At 43.8% G+C, this 19,305-nt stretch overlaps 1 protein-coding gene across 1 annotated transcript; it reads right to left on the bottom strand.

The window, feature by feature from the left end:
• Positions 1-941: 941 nt before the first annotated feature.
• Positions 942-19,092, bottom strand: LOC139350403 (putative methyltransferase NSUN7). The gene is made up of 13 exons (XM_070991760.1): positions 19,080-19,092; positions 18,566-18,712; positions 17,833-18,015; positions 16,226-16,284; positions 14,845-14,972; positions 13,148-13,300; positions 12,272-12,455; positions 11,385-11,598; positions 11,103-11,246; positions 9,810-9,911; positions 9,550-9,667; positions 7,039-7,159; positions 942-1,868 (listed from the first exon to the last, which is right to left on the bottom strand). The coding sequence occupies exons 1-13, from the start codon at positions 19,090-19,092 to the stop codon at positions 942-944; spliced, it is 2,493 nt and encodes an 830-aa protein (XP_070847861.1).
• Between the last annotated feature and the right edge of the window lie 213 nt (positions 19,093-19,305).

The raw sequence follows: 19,305 nt of genomic DNA, 5'->3' as shown, positions 1-19,305 counted from the left end.
GTCTTATGGGGACAAAATGCAGGTTCCCTTAACGTAAATCATTAAATTTTAGGGTGCAGACTGAGGATAGGGTTACGGGTTAGGTAAGGTTAGGGTAGGTGTAGGGTTAGGAATAGACAAATAGTGGTTAGGGTTAGGGTTAGGGTAAGGCTCCAGGAAATGAATGTGAAGTCTATGTAATGTCCCCACAAGAGTGTGTGTGTGTGTGTGTGTGTGTGTGTGTGTGTGTGTGTGTGTGTGTGTGTGTGTGTGTGTGTGTGTGTGTGTGTGTGTGGGTGTGTGGGTGTGGGTGTGTGTCTGCATTAAAGCTGTATCAAAGTTTTGTTGTCATTACTTCTTTTAGTTCTTATTAATTGATTGAGAGCGATTGATAACATTTTAGAGGTCTGAGAAGTAACCCCTCAGATTTATCCTGGTTTAAATTCATTGGTCTCCAAAGACGAGGGTGAAACGCTAAACTGATCATCTTTTCTCAACAAGGACAGTACTAAAATGATGTTTGGGGTCAGGCGGGGTGGTTAAAGACCCTCCCAGGTGTTACAGTACAGTGAATTGATACAATCAGTCGTGCCTTTGGTAGCTCCAAGTGCAAAGATTTTAAGATGTTGCACTCCTATTTAGTCTCTATAGCACATCTCACATGTGAAATAAAATGTTAAATGTGGGAAGAAACTGAAGACTACATTTAGTGCATTTAGACCCCCCCCCCCCACACACACACAAATATATGTATGTATGTATGTGTGTGTGTATGTGTGTGTGTGCATCGAAATTAATTATTTTTATAAGCTGCCATTTCATGGTGTAAAAATCACAGTTAAATACATTCTGGTCCACAGTATTCAGCTGATCATATAAACTCGCATCTCTAAGAATAATTTTAATATAATAGATAATTTCAAAATGTGAGTCTTTCATCCGAGAGCCTGATTCCCGCCTGTCTATAAAGCAGGCAGAGAGACTGAGGAGGAGGATGCAGACATTCGGGCGAGCTGAGAGTTGGAGGCCTGGGACGGACGCTGAGAGAGAGAGCTGCTGCTCCTGCTGCTCAGAGAGCTGGGGGATGGGAAGGAAATGGGTGGCAGGACAAAATCTGCAGGCTCCGACGTCCCCTGCGCCTCCAGCTCTGCCTTCGGTCTGAGCAGCTTTCCTCTGGCTTTAAACAGGCTTTCTGCTTGAACAGCATCCCTCTGTGTTTTCTCTGCTCGTTCGGGCTCTGGGTTTTGTCTCTGCACCTGCTTGGATCCTGCGCCTGGTGGCGGCGGCGGAGCAGGGCGGGCAGGAGAACAGGCAGTCTGCTGCGGTTTAGCCAGTGGATTGTCGCTCAGTTTGTGTGCGAGGGCTGTGATGGAAGACAAGTGGTTGGAGGGTTTTGCAGAGGATATCAGCGTCAGCGTGAGGCGAGGTATTCTTCTCGGTTTGCTTTTTGTCAGACGCCTCCTGTGATGTGATTGGTTGACGTTTCTCTTCGTTGACTTCTTGTGATTTTTAGGGTGATGCTTTGAGACAGTCTTGTTGGTGGGTTTTTGTCGTCGTTTGACCTTTCGCTTACCCCCTTTGGGCCCCCTCCTCTTCTTTCCTCCCTTCTCTTCCTCCCTGTCACCCTCCTTTTCTTCCTCACTGCATGCACCTTTCTTCTCTTCACATTCTGAAGGTGCGTCTGGATCTTCAGTCACCAGCTCCCGTCCTGTCTGCCTGTCTTGGCTGGAGGGGGATGAAGTCTTGCTGCTGGCTGAACCCACGCCGTTCTTCCTGCTTTTCCCTTTTTTACCAGCTTTTGATTGTTCTGCAATTATTCCACCCAGGAGGCCCTTCGCCGCTGCCCTTGCCAGCACATCCTGGACTGTTTCTACTTTTGTGGGATCCGCCTGAAAAAGCAAGGGCAGTTTATGATTTGATGTGAGGATACAGCACATTTAAACTACAGGCCTCTGGGGTAACATAGCACCAAGGAGATCTATACAACGAAACACGACGCTGTAGAAACGAGCCACAGCTATAAAGTGAACCTGCGGAGGAGGAGGAGGAGGAGAAGAGAGATCGCAGGGGGGTTGATGGCTTTTAAATCCCAACAGAGCAGAGTGTGGGATATAATTTGAAAGGCAACACGATAGTTGTTTCAGTGGTGCTGAATGCTAATGTCAGCATGCCAGTACGCTAATGTGCTGATGTTCAGAGGGTGTATTGTTCGCCATGTTCACCATCTTAATTTAGCATGTTAGCATGCTGCGAATTAGCACTAAACATAAAGATGGGAATGCCAGTCATACTACAGGCATTTAGTCATACATGAAAAGTATCGGACATATTGAAATGATTGCTGATGGCGCTAAATGACCGGGAAGGAAACCAAAGTGATTCAACCTGAGGGGAACACGAATGTCTACACCAAATTTCATGGTAATCCATCCAACAGTTATTAAGACATTTCACAAAAAGCAACAAATGTCAACGTCATGGTGGCACAAGAAAAAAAAAAGTCAGGGCATCATCACTCTGCAATGGCTTCGCTCTGCAAAGCCTTTAGTGGAAACCAAGCTATATCGCTAACTCCTTTGTTCACTATTTGCCTTTAAGAACACTGCGATCGTCCGCTGTTGGTGTATTGGAGGTTTCCAGCAGAAAGAAAACTGGAGATGCAGCCTTTGTCAGTTGTGCAGCAAAGCTCTGAAACACACTACCTACAGACATCAGGGAAGCAGCTGGCGAGACATTTTGAAAAGAAAGCTAAAAATTTATCTGTCCTCAGTATTGTTTAACCATCTATGACTTCCTGGTCCAGGCCTGAAACTTTGCCTCATGCTTCTGCACTGCTGCACCTCTTTTAAAATCTATTTTACTTGACTTTATGCATTCTATGTAATCTATTTTTATCTTTATTTTATTACTCTCATTCAGTGGCTTTCATTTTCCATCTTATGTGATGCACTCTCTTCATCTTTCTCTCCAGCTTTCTCTTTATCTTATTCGACTACTATTATCATCAAGTAGGTTTTATTCTCCATCATATTCTACACTGATATTCTATCCATATTTTTATATTCATTCTGACTTTTCTTTTTTTTGTAAAGCACGTTGAGCTGTGTTTCTTGTATATTTCTTCTTCTTCTTATAGTTGTTGATACATCTGAGTCTGTACTATCATGGTGGCTCAACTAAACATCCCCAAAGAGTCATGCAGCTAACAAAGACAATTGTTGGTGTTAGAGTTACATACTTTACACTCATCTCCTTATAAGCTACATACACATGGTCACACAACCAACATGCCCTCCAGTAACTATAAGCTGCACACATAGCCACACAGGCAATATGACCTTTAGTAACCTCAGAAAACACAGAAACGAAACTTAACATATCTCATGTCAGGTAAAACATAATTTAATTTAGGGTCTAGCCATCTTCTCTTTCAGGGCGCTGTCTCCTATGGATTGGATGAGTTGTGTGCCAAGAGGCTGGGACCAGCCTGTGGACGAAGAGAGGGGCACTAAAGTCTAAACCACGGTGATCCCCACCTGTTTTGCCCAATCAGATAGCTGCACATTTCTTTTTAAAACTCTATCATCGTAAGTCAGGTATTCTCATTCTGGCGGGTGGTTGCAGCTAACTGCTTGCAGACTGCAATTTCCCAAAAGACTGAGATCCATGTACATGTTCTCTATTTTATCAGTGTGTTAATAAATATCCTTAACTGAAGACGAAATATCTCCTGACCTCTTTCTGCAAAAATGACCACACTCACATTGGCTGGGGCTAATAAGGTGAAAGACCCTTGACCATATATTTAACCAACCAAGTACCCCAATATTCTATGACTCTGTTGTGGCCTCTGCCTTGTTCTATGGTGTTGTCTGCTGGGGGAGCAGCATCACAGCAGCTGACAGGAAGAGGCTGGACAAACTCATCAGGAAGGCCAGCTCTGTCCTGGGATGCCCTCTGGAACAGGTGGAGGAGGTGGTGGAGAGGAGGATGACAGCCAAGCTGTCCTCCATGACAGACAATGACTCCCACCCCCTCCAACACACACTCACTGCACTGAGGAGCTCCGTCAGTGACAGGATGATACATCCAAAGTGTGTGAAGGAGCGGTATCGCAGGTCATTCCTTCCTGCAGCTGTCAGACTACACAACAAGAACTGCTGAAAGTAATTTTTGGATAATTTATCTGTAAATCATCTGTAAATTACCTGTGCAATTCATCCTGTACATAACAGTCCGCAAATACAATTTATAATTTGATAATGCTTATTTTTATATAATGCTTATTTCTATTACACTCTTTTGTATATACTTGCTGTTTTTTACCTAATTCTATCTTTTACTGGTGTTGCTGTAAATTGGAATTTCCCCTTGTGGGACAAATAAATGTATATTGAATTGAACTGAATTGAGGGCTGCACGGTGGCGCAGCAGGTAGTGCGCGTGCCTCACAGCAAGAAGGCCTTTCTGTGTGAAGTTTGCATGTTCTTCCCGTGCATGCGTGGGTTCTCTCCGGGTTCTCCGGCTTCCTCCCACAGACCAAAAACATGCTCATTAGGTTAACTGGTGACTCTAAATTGTCCGTAGGTGTGAGTGTGAACGTTTGTTTGTCCTTGCATGTGGCCCTGCAATCAGCTGGCGACCGGTTCAGGGTGTACCCCGCCTCTCGCCCATTGTAGCTGAGATAGACTCCAGCCCCCCGCAACCCCGAAAGGGATAGGCGGTATAGATAATGGATGGATGGATGGATGAATTGAATTGAATTGAATTGAATGTTTTACAGGGAGATGAGTGTTAAGAACAGATTCAGGGCTGAATCAAGATGCAGCCAGCAGTCTTTAACACTAAAGCACGTCTTACGTGTGCATACATATATGCACAAAGATAAAACACCGTCTTCATCTGCAGCAAAGTTTAAAGCGAGGAGAAATCCTTTAAATGTGCTGTACGTCTTCTTCTTTGCAGCTCCACTCTGTCTCTGTCTGTCTGTCTCAATCTCTTCTCTAATGAAAGTTGAATGATGTTCAGCAGACTGCTCAAAACACTGCAGCATTTTTTATTCACTCTCAAGTGAGAGTTTAATCTGCCTTTACATTGTTTTTCATTTTTCTTGCCATGACAGCATTATATGCTTTGAGTCATTTATAAGCCTCAAGATTTTAATTACGCTGCCAAAATGTGAGTTTGTAATAAAATGGAGAAGACTACATTTTACTAGATAGAGGCGTGAGTGATGGCAGCCTGTCAGACGTGTTTAACAGATTAAATATTTTAGCTTTTTTTTCCCCTGTGGTTTTTGGACACATGGAAATATGAATTGCCATGAAATTTTAGATAATGAATCCTTCTGACTTTACTCCAGTCCATCATTCACATTTGCATTTTTAGTGAAATGAAACTGTTAGATAGACTGTCGGGAAATGTCCTACAGACATTTATGGTCTCCACAGGATGAATTACAACGATGTTGATGATGCCTGAACTTTTCCTTTAGCGCCATCATCAGGTCAAAATCTTTATCTCTCCATATATGACCAAAACCTGCAAAACTACTCACATCCCCACCAGCCTCAGCTATACCTTGTGTGAATGGCTAATAAGAAAACACGCTATACTGAGATGATAGACATAGTTGATGTTATAAGCAAAAGCATGTTTGTCACTGTGAGCATGTTGACATGAACAGAACAGAACAGATCTTAATCTTATTTATTTTTATTTATTTGAGTCTTTTGTACACCTCAAAGTTGAAACTATGCTGCTGAAGATAGTTTGTGATTAAATGAGGAAAAACACAACGTGCCAGAAAGAGGCATTAACGACGTCTGCCTGTCAGATATGTTTGATGTGCGTTTTACAGACAAGATTTTTCAGGTTTCTGGACACACGGCTTCCATCTGTTCCTCATGAAACTGTCTGTTTTCTTGTGTCTGCCTTTGATTTCTAAAAGAGAGATTTTCAGGGAGACTTCCTGTTGCCTTATCCCCTCTCTCCCTCTGTCTCTGTCTCTCTCTGCTGCCATGTGTCTATTTCAGATCCCTTTAAATCGTCCTCTAGCGCAGTTTGACTGCTGTGGAGTCATTCATCTGAGCGGCGGTTAACCACCTCACAACTGTCAGTGTGACCGAATCTGCAGCCGCAGCTCTGGTGTGATTGGACTCACTGTCAGAGTGAATGTCGATCTAATTAGATGTGATGAGCATTAGATTCAAGATTTCTGCACTGCCACTGGACAGGTGAGCAAAGGCTGCCCCCCCCCACCCGCCCACCCCCACCCTGTGTGTGCGTGTATTGATACACGCACACACAGGGGCACAGTCCCCTCCCTGCACCATTTTTTCAAGCTGCAGGGGATCAAAGGAGCAGCATCTCATTTCCTTCTGTTGTATTTTTCTTCTCTTTTATGAGTGGAGTGAGAGGGAGGAGAGAGGACGGGGGCAAAAAGATGGAGCAATGAGGTGATGCAACACGACTGGAAGGGTGGAGGGAGGGCTGGAAGAATGATACAGAGAATTATACCTTCAGCTCTGCTGTGAAGTCCTGAAATGTTTCAGCGGCTTGGGCGTATCTTTAACTTGTCAACACAAGTGAATTTTGTTTATGTAGCCCTGAATCACAAATTACTATTTGTCTCGAGGGGCTTTAGAATCTGCGCAGCACAAGACACCCTCCATCCTTAGACCCTCAGTTCAGATAAGGGAAAACTCTCCATTGTCTCTTTTTTATGGAGTGTTGGAATAATGCTGCAGTGTTTCAGGGAGTGACTGTGTGTGTGTGTGTGTGTGCGCGCGCGCATGCGTGCGCATGCATGTGTGTGCGCGTGTGTGCAGACAAGCAGAGCCGACCGACCTCCCAGCAGACAGACAGTAAAGGAGTGCAGCCTCAGCACTACTGGAAGGTCTTGTGGCAAAGCAATCACCCAAAGCGCTCACACACACATACACACACACAGACATACACACACCACTAAAGCTCTTTTCTCCTCCATCTCCAAACACAACCTTGCCCTCCACAGTTCTGTTACTTTTTTTCTCTCAGCCTCCACCTCCTCCCTCTCACCTGGCGGGACAGTCGAGCGATGAAGCAGCCGTTGGTGAGCTGAGATGTTTGGAGTCTGAAGAACTTGGAGTCCGTTGCGTCTCCTGACTGGGAGTCATCGGGGAAAATGGGACCGTTCACCCTGAGAGAGCAGCACAGCAGCAGGTGAAAAGTGGTTAAAAGATGCTATTTTAGGATGCATTCATCATTGCCACATTGATTCAGTGAAGTATTACTGGAAACAGATGGAAGTATAGGTAGCTTCAGGAAGTCATACTAAGCTACCATGAATAACTCTGACGAGCAAATACAGGACTTTTATTGAAACTCGGCTGCATGTGACACCTTTAACATTTTCCTTTTGAGTGCTTTCAGGAAGGTTAGTGAACTTCTGCAGCTTTGGCTCATAAACTGAGGCATAGTTCTTGAAAAATCCACAAATCAACAGTTTTTACTTGACTTTTTTGTATAATTTTGCATATAAACAACTGGACAGTTTACTGTGTTTGAAGACATACATCATGTTTGTTTTACTGCTTCCTGTCCCATTCTTCCTCCCTGATCTTTGATTTAAGAACGGCATGACCTTCCTTTTATGCTGTACGTTGTGACAGAATGCAACTTTTCCATATACAGTAGAAGGAAGGCTGTTTGGTGACAGTTTAGAAGATTAGCATGTGCCTGGCATTAGCTGCCAACTCCGGCAGCCTGGTGCTATTGCTCAGTATGTCCGTGTTGTCAATGAACATGTAAACACAGAGAAGAAACAGCTGTTGACCGTCTCATTGCACATTGATATGTTACTAAAATAGCCTGTGTGACCAAATCGAACCACATTTGGATTTCTTTAAGAGGACGGATGGTACAAAATGAGTCGTGTGGAGCAGCAGGCGTGAAACAGACTGTAGGATTAACTACTGTCCCCACAGCAGCCACAGCTGATCCTTTATATACTGCCATCAGCCTGGGGACTACAACCTCTCTCTGTCCTACACACACACGGATTCATTCTCACACACTCAAACACACACACACACACACAGCTGTACGTACATGCCGTACATCTGGAAATATGAGATACGCCGTCATACCAACACTGGGCAGACGTTATTTACTCTCTCTTACAGTCTATCCTACAGGCTCAGAAATGAAGCTCACTTCTCACTTTAATTGGGTTCTGCAGTTTGATACACATGCAGATGTTACACCAGCAGCTGTTGAGCCGAGCTAAGCGTTTATGACAGTGTGAATTTAGCTCATACACTTTATGTCTAATCTGTTACTTTCATCTAATTTTGTCTTATTATGCCACTGTATGAGGAGCGTCTGAAAGCAGCTCGTTTACCTACTGTCTGCACAGGACGAGTGGATGCAATCATTTCTCATGCAAACAATAGAAGGACTTAAGTAACAAAATCTCAAACTGAGACCAGCACACAAAGAAGAAAGCCGTCATTAAGATTGTTAGCTGTACTACATTGTGCACAGTGGATGATGTTGTGCAGCATTATATGACTGGAAACTAATACAGCTGTTGTTTTAGCTGGATTGTCTTTGGGTGATCCAGACTGACGTGCGCCGATCAGATGGATTGCCATGACGTTTTGTCCTGATATTCATTGCACACAGAGGATGAATCCCACTGAGTTTTGGTGATCCTCTAGCGCCACCAGGAGGTTCACTTTGTTAGCATTTAGTGGCATTTCTCAGGAACTACTGGATGGAGTGCTATGATTGATGATTTGATTGATGATGCCTTAATTCATTGAATTTATATAGCGCCATCATCATGTCAAAATGTTGATTTGTCCAAACTTTGCTTGAATACCTGCTAAACTAACGTTTTCCTCAGCCACAGCTATACTTTATGTTTTCGTGCTAATTAGCAAAAACTAGCATGCTAACACACCACTCTTCGATTGTGAATGTGCTAAATTATACCTGCTTAACATCAGCATGTTAGCATTGCCACTGTGAGTATGCTGGCATGCTAATGTTAGCATGTGCAAGCACAGCCTCACAGAGCTGTTAGCATTGCCGTAGACAAAATAAAATGCATTAAACTTAGATTAAAGCTGTGCAGTTTGGTTTCATGAGTTGACATTTTGTTTGATCTCAGTGAAAGCAATCACTGATGAATGAGCATGAATACAATAATCTGACAGAATCTCGGTGACAGCGAGAGCACAATTATTCATCTTCAAAGCAAATGTCCGACTGATGCAAACATTAAAGCAGATGAGCTTCTCTGTGAGCTGCCAATTGCCCGTCGCTCTATTTCGCCAGCTGGTTGCATCAGGGAGGGAAGACTGGGTCTAAATGCCTTCAAATTCCTGTTTTCCTCTAAATGCACGTTCAATGACATTTTCTAAAAAGCATTATTGGTTTATGCATGGCCTCTAGTAGAATCAGCACATACCTGATTTCAGTCTTCTCATTACATTTGTGATATGAGCCTGTGGACACGTAATGAAAGGTCTGATTGCTTAAATAAACAATACACAGACAAAGAGAGAGCAGGTGTGTGCTTACCTAAAAGGCAGCAGTTTAGGGTGAGGGTGTGTTTTCTCTAACACTCTTTTCACCAGCTGTTCGTTTTCCTCGGGATACACCGAGCGTGTGCAGTAGACCACAGTCTGAACCTTTGGGACTGACAGACAGAGAAAAGGAGAATACAGTGTGCAAAGAATAATCCTCCATTCTGTTCTAACAGTGCTGGCATCTTGTCAAAAGTCTGCACAGAGGAAATACAATAACAAGGCAATGCAGACAGTCTTTCAGGATGTACTCACAGGAGAGAGCGTGTGCTAGTAGTCGTCCCTGCTGGGTGGCCATTGTGAGTATTTTGCTCTGGGATACAGAACCGTGAGACAAGTGTGGCAGGAGATCCCAGTCTGCCAGCAGAATGAAACTTATTTCACCATATTTGGGAAATTTAATGACTCTTTATTCTACCATCAATATTTCTGTTAAGTGATTTTTGCTGCGCTTACTTTCACATCTCCTACCTTCTTCCTCTGTCCATCTTCTTTAATTGCCCAGTTCTAAACTCCAGCTTATCTTCTTGACACAATTCTCCATGTGTTGATAGCTAATTAGTGTTAGTTAGCTTGAGTTAGCTTACTAGACGGAGGAGGAAAGGAAGGTGGCTAATAACCAAGAATCGTGCCGACGACCCCTCTGTCTGTTTGCATCACTTCCTGCAGGATAATTCATGCCCTCCAGCTGCAGACAGTCAGTCACGAATTTAATTATGGCTCAGTATATGCGTGTGTTTTGTATTACATTTTATTTCATCGTTGGATTTGTTTTAATTTAGACATTTTAAATCCATAACAAACTGTCTTTTCAGCGTTTTCTCCAAACCTTCCAAAAATCTGCAAACTCTGCAGACTGTCTTGAGGTAATTACTCACAATTCACATTACTCTAATGCAAAATTCATACTCATTCGTACTCAGTTTTATGTGAAGTAGGGGCCTCACACTTTAAAACTTTGGAGGATTTTTAACAAACACCACATCCCTGTGGTCCCCGCTTGTCCACCCTAAGGACAAAACACCCAGGCATAAGCAGAGCAATGTAGTCTATGCAGTGCAATGCAATGCAGTGAGGAATACTCAAACTTGCACTTAAGGGAAACAAAGCAACTGCTTCAAAAGTGTATGGCACAACACAGGTTAAATCAGCAGTCCACCTACATGTCAAAGACAAGGGACACTCATTTGAGGACAATAATGCACATATTTTGGCCAGCGAAGCTCAATGGTTTGAAAGAGGAGTGAGAGAAGCCATCCATGTCAAACTGGAAAGACTGTCACTGAACAGAGGAGGTGGTCTAAGACATCTCTATCAGCCACTTACAACGCAGTCCTGAAATCTCTCCTCAGGCAGCTTAACAGCCGTTTACAGTCTCATTTGACCCCAACCACTCACATGATAGCTGGGCCGAGCTATGATCCTGCAAGTGGATAAATGCCTGGGACTTCCCACCAGTCAGTCAGAACTCAAGAAGCCTTTTGGATGAGAGGCAAAACATCTTCCAGAACAACAAGCAAAAATCTATTACTTCCACCCCTGACATACCTCCATGTTCACTGTGGATGGTGGGCACAGGGTCATTGAGGGCGGAGGACGAACACTGAGGCAGCACTATGATGACCTTTAAACACTGTACGGTGGCGTCCGACTCATTCAGACCACAGAATGCTTCCGGCAGGACTCGCACATCTACGTTGGACATGAATTTGCATCAGGAAAGTCATGCATACGCACAGTGAGAGTGCATGTAGATTGAAATGGAAATACATGTTCAGTACACTTGCATGCTTGTGTAAAAGTTCCCCCTACAGTCCTTCGATCACTCACTCTTGATGTCCATCTGTGTGAGTAGTTCTTGTATCTCTGCTGTCTGTAAAGGTGTGTGATCAGAACCGCACACCAACACTCGGCCAGAGCGGGCCGCGGCCACGACGGCTACGTGAGCCACAGTGACAGCAGAGAAAGAGCCGACCATCAGGACGTCACCGTTTTCAAACAGCAGGGGGCGCAAAACGTTCACTGCCACACACACGCTCCTGTCCTGCAATACACCGGTGCACGCACGTTACTCATACATGCATGGAGGACTTTCTTGTTTTTCTTGAATAAACTGTACCCTCCAGCTTTATAGACTGCTGTGTTTCCAATCAAGAAAACAACAAACTGACTTCTTCAACTCAGTTACACAACTTTAAATTTCACATCACAACAGGAAAAGACCCGTTTGAAAATAACAGAACTTAATCAGTCTCACAGCAGTGAAGTGAAGCTGTATTCATGTGTCTAAGGAGTAATTAACTATATTTCCTCCTGTTTTTCTAATTGGGCAGCTCTCAGTCAGCAGTTTGGGTACTTTTTTAACTCGTTAAAGCCAGAAAATTTCATATCCAAATCAAGAGATGTACTGCAATGAAGTGGACATATAGAAAACAAATGTTCCTGATGCTCCATAAGCGACATGTTGCAGAGTATCTTGATTTACGTTGATGGTGCACTTTATTGTTTAATTTCTATTTTTTTTCCAGTCTAATCTGGTTACTTTTTGTTTTTACTCAAGTAGATTTCAGCAAAGTCAGAGTACTTTTACTTCAGTCGGAGTACTCTTTCCACCAATCAGTCCTTTTAAAATTATCAAGCATGCTCCTGAGAGAGGAGAGCATGAGTTTTATATTTAGCTCAATTACTCACCTCACTACACACAAATTCATACGTACCTGTGTGTTAAGTGCATGTGTAACTGTGAGGCTGCTGTGCTGGAGCAGCGCGTGAAGCTGCTGGGAGAAGACCAGTGTGTCTGGACAGAGAGGGTCTCTGCAGAAGGTTGACTCCTGGAGGTCCGTCATGTTCTGCACTTCAGACAAACCAGTGCTTTGTAACGCCTCACACACTTCCTCAACGCTGCAGAGCATAGGGGAGGTATTTTATTTTGAAGCAGAAACATCATTGTAGTCGCACAATGAGCACTGAGAATATCTCCAACAAATACTGTGACTCAAACGCATCAGTGGCCAAACCATGGAGCGTTTACTGCAGGGCTGTCTGGTGAACAGCGGCGCAGCATTTAGTGTTATTTCAACAACCACAGGAGCCCTTCTTATGCTCAGATTGGGAGAATGCTGAGCCTTCCTGTCTCAGATACGCCTCGGTGAACTTCACTGACTATTAACCTCGCGCTGCAGTACCCCCCACACCGAGCCTGTCACTTTAAACTCACAGCATAGCAGTCATTTTCTAAAGAGCTTAACACTTCTCTTTACACTGACATCATGTGCTCTGTGGTGTATGACATATACCAGATAATCATGCTGGTTTATACCCAGACAGACTGTGTGTGGAGTCTGGAGGGGGCCACAAAGAAGAACAGAGGGGAGCCACTGAATGCAGAAAAGTCAGATAATTTAATAGGCTCCCTATGCTCTTAAATACAGGCACTTAATGGCACAACAAGGCTTGGACTGGCAGCTAGTGTGCCACCAGAATAGTGACAATATTTATACTTCTCTGAAATTAGAAGTAAATACAAAATAAAAGGGGAATAAATATGTGATAAATGCCTATGTGGCCCTTGTTCTGTGTGTGTTTCGGCGTACCTGCTCCTCAGAGTATTGACCCACGCGTAAAGTGGCAGACGTTTTGCTCTGTGCTGTTTGGTCCTGACAGGATCAGGCAGGAAGCAGGAGACGCTCTGCAGATTCTGTTTCACTCTGCAGCGAGCTAGAGATGCTGCCAGCTTGGTCTTACACCTGGAGTGAATACACACACACACACACACACACACACACACACACACACACACACACACACACACACACACACACACACACACACACACACACACACCATATGATAGCAAGACTTTCATATCCTATTCTCACATCTCCTTGCTTTTGCGCTGCATAAAAACTAAACTCTTCAATAGTGATATTAACAAACATCTATACCCCCTCCACACACACACACACACACACACACACACACACACACACACACACACACACACACACACACACACACACACACACACACACACACACACACACACACCTCTGCAGACTGCTCTCCAGGTCCCTGACCTCCTGCAGAGACTCCTTTGATGGACGTTCACGCAATAAAAACCTTCGATCCTGGAAGTCAAACAGCATCACCATGGCCAACGGCAACAAGTCGCTGGACTGGAAGACATCATCATCATCAGCATCATCATCTTTGGTGACATAGATAATATCATAATAAGAGTAGGACTTTTTCAACCGTGACTGTGAGCCAGCATGCACAGTGTCAGGAGTCTGCAACTAGCTCACCTAAATAAAACATGATCAATTAAACCTGCGATATCAAGACAAAATGTCGAACACTGAAAAAGGTCCGGTTTGAAAAAGGTCTGTTGCACTGATCTTCAGTGATATTGTCAACACACCTTTCATCTTAAACCTGCATTATTATTTTTGGCCACATGGGGGCAGCAGAAACAAGCTGTGAAAACAACACTGGCATATTATCACCTTTTAAACTGATAGTGAACTTGTTAACAAACAGCTGCTTATTTCCACATCCAGCAGTCACAGGGCCACACTATCGTTCATTGGGAGTTGTGTCTCTGGTTACCTGATGAGTGTTAGTCTCATTTAGCTAATTTGCCTGTTTGTCACTACACACTACTCCTTTCACATTACATGCTGTCATGTGATCCAATAAAAAAAAATACTGACTTCAGGAAAACTAAACATGAGAAGCCTCTTCTCACACTTTCCTTTACTTGCTGGCAACGCACACATAATCCTTTCCCTCCACTCCTTTTCTCAGGGTGTGTGCAGGAGGTAGAATATGCATGTTGTCGTAAAAAAAAAAAGTGTGTGGAATTACAAAGAGCTGTGTGGCAGCTTTTATTGTCACACTGGTAGACTAATGACCTGCCAGCCTACTCACTCATCCATCAATACAGCCATCATTTACACACACACACACACACACACACACACACACACGCACACACACACACACACACACACACACACACACACACACACACACACACACACACACACACACACACACACACACACACACACACACACACACACACCATATGATAGCAAGACTTTCATATCCTATTCTCACATCTCCTTGCTTTTGCGCTGCATAAAAACTAAACTCTTCAATAGTGATATTAACAAACATCTATACCCCCTCCACACACACACACACACACACACACACACACACACACACACACACACACACACACACACACACACACACACACACACACACACACACACACACACACCTCTGCAGACTGCTCTCCAGGTCCCTGACCTCCTGCAGAGACTCCTTTGATGGACGTTCACGCAATAAAAACCTTCGATCCTGGAAGTCAAACAGCATCACCATGGCCAACGGCAACAAGTCGCTGGACTGGAAGACATCATCATCATCAGCATCATCATCTTTGGTGACATAGATAATATCATAATAAGAGTAGGACTTTTTCAACCGTGACTGTGAGCCAGCATGCACAGTGTCAGGAGTCTGCAACTAGCTCACCTAAATAAAACATGATCAATTAAACCTGCGATATCAAGACAAAATGTCGAACACTGAAAAAGGTCCGGTTTGAAAAAGGTCTGTTGCACTGATCTTCAGTGATATTGTCAACACACCTTTCATCTTAAACCTGCATTATTATTTTTGGCCACATGGGGGCAGCAGAAACAAGCTGTGAAAACAACACTGGCATATTATCACCTTTTAAACTGATAGTGAACTTGTTAACAAACAGCTGCTTATTTCCACATCCAGCAGTCACAGGGCCACACTATCGTTCATTGGGAGTTGTGTCTCTGGTTACCTGATGAGTGTTAGTCTCATTTAGCTAATTTGCCTGTTTGTCACTACACACTACTCCTTTCACATTACATGCTGTCATGTGATCCAATAAAAAAAAATACTGACTTCAGGAAAACTAAACATGAGAAGCCTCTTCTCACACTTTCCTTTACTTGCTGGCAACGCACACATAATCCTTTCCCTCCACTCCTTTTCTCAGGGTGTGTGCAGGAGGTAGAATATGCATGTTGTCGTAAAAAAAAAAAGTGTGTGGAATTACAAAGAGCTGTGTGGCAGCTTTTATTGTCACACTGGTAGACTAATGACCTGCCAGCCTACTCACTCATCCATCAATACAGCCATCATTTACACACACACACACACACACACACACACACACACGCACACACACACACACACACACACACACACACACACACACACACACACACACACACACACACACACACACACATGCACACAGGTGTGTCTCTTTGTCCATGTATGTGTCATTGCACAGTGTTTTATGGTGCCATTTACAGTCTCCCAGTTGGAGAGTGTGTCTGCCTCTCTCCTGTATGCATCATTTGCCACCTATAACCAGCCCGACTGCGCACAGATATGAATACAAATGGCCTTTAACTGCACCCCTCTCTCCCTCACCACCATTTTACCATATTCTGATGGAGCACACTCATATGACAGTGAGAGCGCAGCTACTTTATTTGAAGACAGATAACTCCCGGGCATTTTAACAGTCAGTCAGTGAGTGAGTGAGTGCTGAAGTGTTTTTAATCAGTTTTTGGATTGAGACCAATCATGTCAAATCTGGTGGGACTCACAATGTGCTGGGACGTGTGGAAGCAGCTGTCAGTAATGATGTCCTCCAGTAAGTCTTGGTCTAGGTGAAAATGAATGTTGTTAATGGACAGAGAAAAAATAGCAAAACATCAGTTGGGTTTCATGCGAGCTAAAGCTTGTTTTCGTACTTTCATTTGGCCACATTTGGAGATATTCACCTCTGAGATTTCTGCTGCAGTAGCATCACAAATGTGCCATTTTGTTTTGTGGTTCATTTAATGAAAAAAAGGCATTAAAAACTGTGAAAACCATTTCTTAAAAAAAAGAAAAAGTTTTTGTTACTGCAGGTAATCCATAGACCTTTTCCTCAGCAGTTTTCAGACGTAATATCTCTTAAGTAGGGATGAAAACCTGTCAACAATGAACTCTTGATTAATCATTAGTCTTGAGTAATCAGCAGCATTACAGTAGTTGACTCCTTTGGCCACAGCAGAACACACAACACTGACATGCTATCGTCTCATAAAGTTGTTGATGAAACTGTTAGCAAGCGGTTGCCTGTTCGCACATCCTGCAGTCATGCATCAACATAATCTGATTATTATTTACTGTTTGCTTTCTTTTTGTCTCCACCAACTCCTGAGAAAAATATCTGGCTCTTCAGCTGCAAAACGCCTCCATATATCCTCCAGCTAGTCTCTCACCTTGTCTATAAACCATTTACTGCCGGGGTAGAAGTGTGCAATGAGTTTATTAGAGTTTTTTTCTTTTTTTTTCTGAAAGCAGCTGCCTGCTGCTGGAAACAAAGTTGATGGATGCAGCGAGAGTGAGCCAAAACGTAAAATGTCATAAAACCAAAACAGTTAGCTAAAAGACGTCAAAATGCTCCATAAAACTGGCGCTAACTGCAAAGGTGGGTGATCATTTTCTGTAGGTTCATCACTACAAGTGACTCCTTTCACATTACGTGTATTTGACCTATTGTTAAAATGAAAATATTCATAAGTGCTGCTTTAAATGTCATTTTTCACTGCTTTCAGCCGCACAGACCTACAGGTCCATTCACCGTGCTGAGGAGGCCGGCAAACATCTCAGAGAGCCGTATCTCCAAACCTGGCCAAATAACATCATATCAAAACAATCTGCATAGCTAGATACCAGCCACCCCCTGCATGTGCAATCAAATACTTAACGTATTTGATTGCGTGTGTGCCTTTGTGTGTGTGTGTGTGTGTGTGTGTGTGTGTGTCCATGGCATGCACCCTCTTATCACCCCCAATACAGACATCTGCTGTAACTCCAGCTGAAATAACTTGCAGTCTCATGAAGAAATGAAATGTATGACTATATGCTATTTAATCTACAGTCTGCAGCCGAAGTTGCTCTTCAAAAGTGAATATTGGAGTCGACACATGCTGCAGCTCCACTGCCATTCATTATCCAGATAAGGCCTCCTCGTAGGAGGTGGCTAAGGTCTGCAGAGGTAGCAGTCGAGTAGATCAAATTAATTTCTCCCTGACTTTATGTTTAACCATCAGCCTGCCCTCTCCCGGCAGGGTCTGTGGGACGACTTAAATCTCAAACCCAGATTTGGTTAAAGGGGACTGGTTTTCCATTATTGCTGAAAACAATACGAGCAACTTCATACATTTGAGTGTGTTGAAGGCGAGCTTGAAGGCCTGCCTCTGCGTGGTTTTGTCTCCGCTCTCTGGTTGCTGTGAGTCTGTCTTTTTCCCATAATGCAGACGCTGATGTGTGACTTTCTTCTCTGATCGCAGCTGCTGGAAAATGGCTGCTGCTTGCAGGTAGGCCTGATCTGATGGAGGGGAGACTGCAGGAAGAAGGAATGAGGGGAAGAGAGGGGGGGGCAGGTGGAGTATTGAAGGGCAAAAGGGAAGGGGGAGAAAGAATTGGAGAGGAAACGTAAGGAAATGAAAGGAAATGCAAGGAGGGAAGAGACGTCAAAGGTGGAGAGGAGGAGGAGTAGGAGGAGGAAAAAGATGATGAATGTAGAAAAACACCAGGGAGGAAAATGTATAAGTTAAAATGAACTGTTCAAAGTGATAGTTCAGGGAAAGGTTTAGATGCTGGTTTGTTGTTTTGTTGTCTTTTGGCTGAACTGGTGCATACAGCCGATCTATAGGTGACTGCAACCTGAGGCCACTTATTTGAGAGCCTTGTCTGTCTTTTCACAATAAAAGCCTCTGCCCATTCAGCGCTGAACCTTGGCTTCATCATGTCATCATGTCTCAGCATGTTTCATCAGTTTACAACCACTTTTAAAATCCTGACAATACTAGAAAATACAGGAATAGTTTTGCATATGAATAAATATCGTCAGTATGAGATAAAATATTGAAGGATTTAGAATTGTATCTCACCTGGTGAAGGTAAAGCAGAATGAAGACGAGCAAGAGGAGGTAGAAAGGAGAGGGGCTCCTTGTTGGTCAGCTGACCTGGGTCTCGATGTGATGATGTGAACATCTCCCCCGTCACAGAGCTCGTATTCACATCCCCGCCGGAGCCCACTGGAAGAGAGGGGGACACAGTGTGCGCTCATGTTACACCCACACAAAACAATGAAACAAACCAAAAAACGCAGCATGAAGACCTCACCTCTGTCTGCCACGCTCTCAGCAACAAACCAAGCACTTGTCAAGCTCCTGTAAACAGAGTTTAACCTGAGATGTGCAAATGTAAATAAGACGCATAGCGTTCGACAGGGATGACATGTGATCCACTCTGCAATTCCTGTGAATGTGAGACAGTGAAGCTGGAGGACGCTGTGGGTAACTGGGCCCCTCCTGGTGCAATTAGGCGGCCGGTCCGATACATCAGCATGAATTAATAATGGGCTGCTGTCCGACCCTGGACAAAGGTCCACCTCTCACTGACCTGCTTCACTCATCTCTGTGCAGCTGCTTCACACACACACACACACACACACACACACACACACACACACACACACACACACACACACACACATGTTTCCATGACTTTTAGGGACATTACATAGACTTACATTCATTTCCTGGAAACTTGACTGCAACTTGCCTAACCTGAACCTAACCTTAACCCAAGTCTTCGCCCTAAAGTTTAATGATTTACTTTATAGGGC

The sequence above is a fragment of the Chaetodon trifascialis genome, chromosome 2 (assembly GCF_039877785.1).
Source record: "Chaetodon trifascialis isolate fChaTrf1 chromosome 2, fChaTrf1.hap1, whole genome shotgun sequence".
NCBI classification, from domain to species: domain Eukaryota; kingdom Metazoa; phylum Chordata; class Actinopteri; order Chaetodontiformes; family Chaetodontidae; genus Chaetodon; species Chaetodon trifascialis.
Note: the sequence above shows the minus strand (reverse complement) of the source record. Positions and strands in the feature narration are given on the sequence as shown.

What these genes read in the sequence shown, in the direction of transcription:
- LOC139350403 (XM_070991760.1), bottom strand. An exon ending in TTCTGCTTTACCTTCACCAG is followed by an intron (nt 18,016 to 18,565) that starts GTGAGATACAAT and finishes TTCTTCCTGCAG; the next exon opens with TCTCCCCTCCATCAGATCAG. An exon ending in TCGCTCGACTGTCCCGCCAG is followed by an intron (nt 1,869 to 7,038) that starts GTGAGAGGGAGG and finishes TTGCTTTTTCAG; the next exon opens with GCGGATCCCACAAAAGTAGA.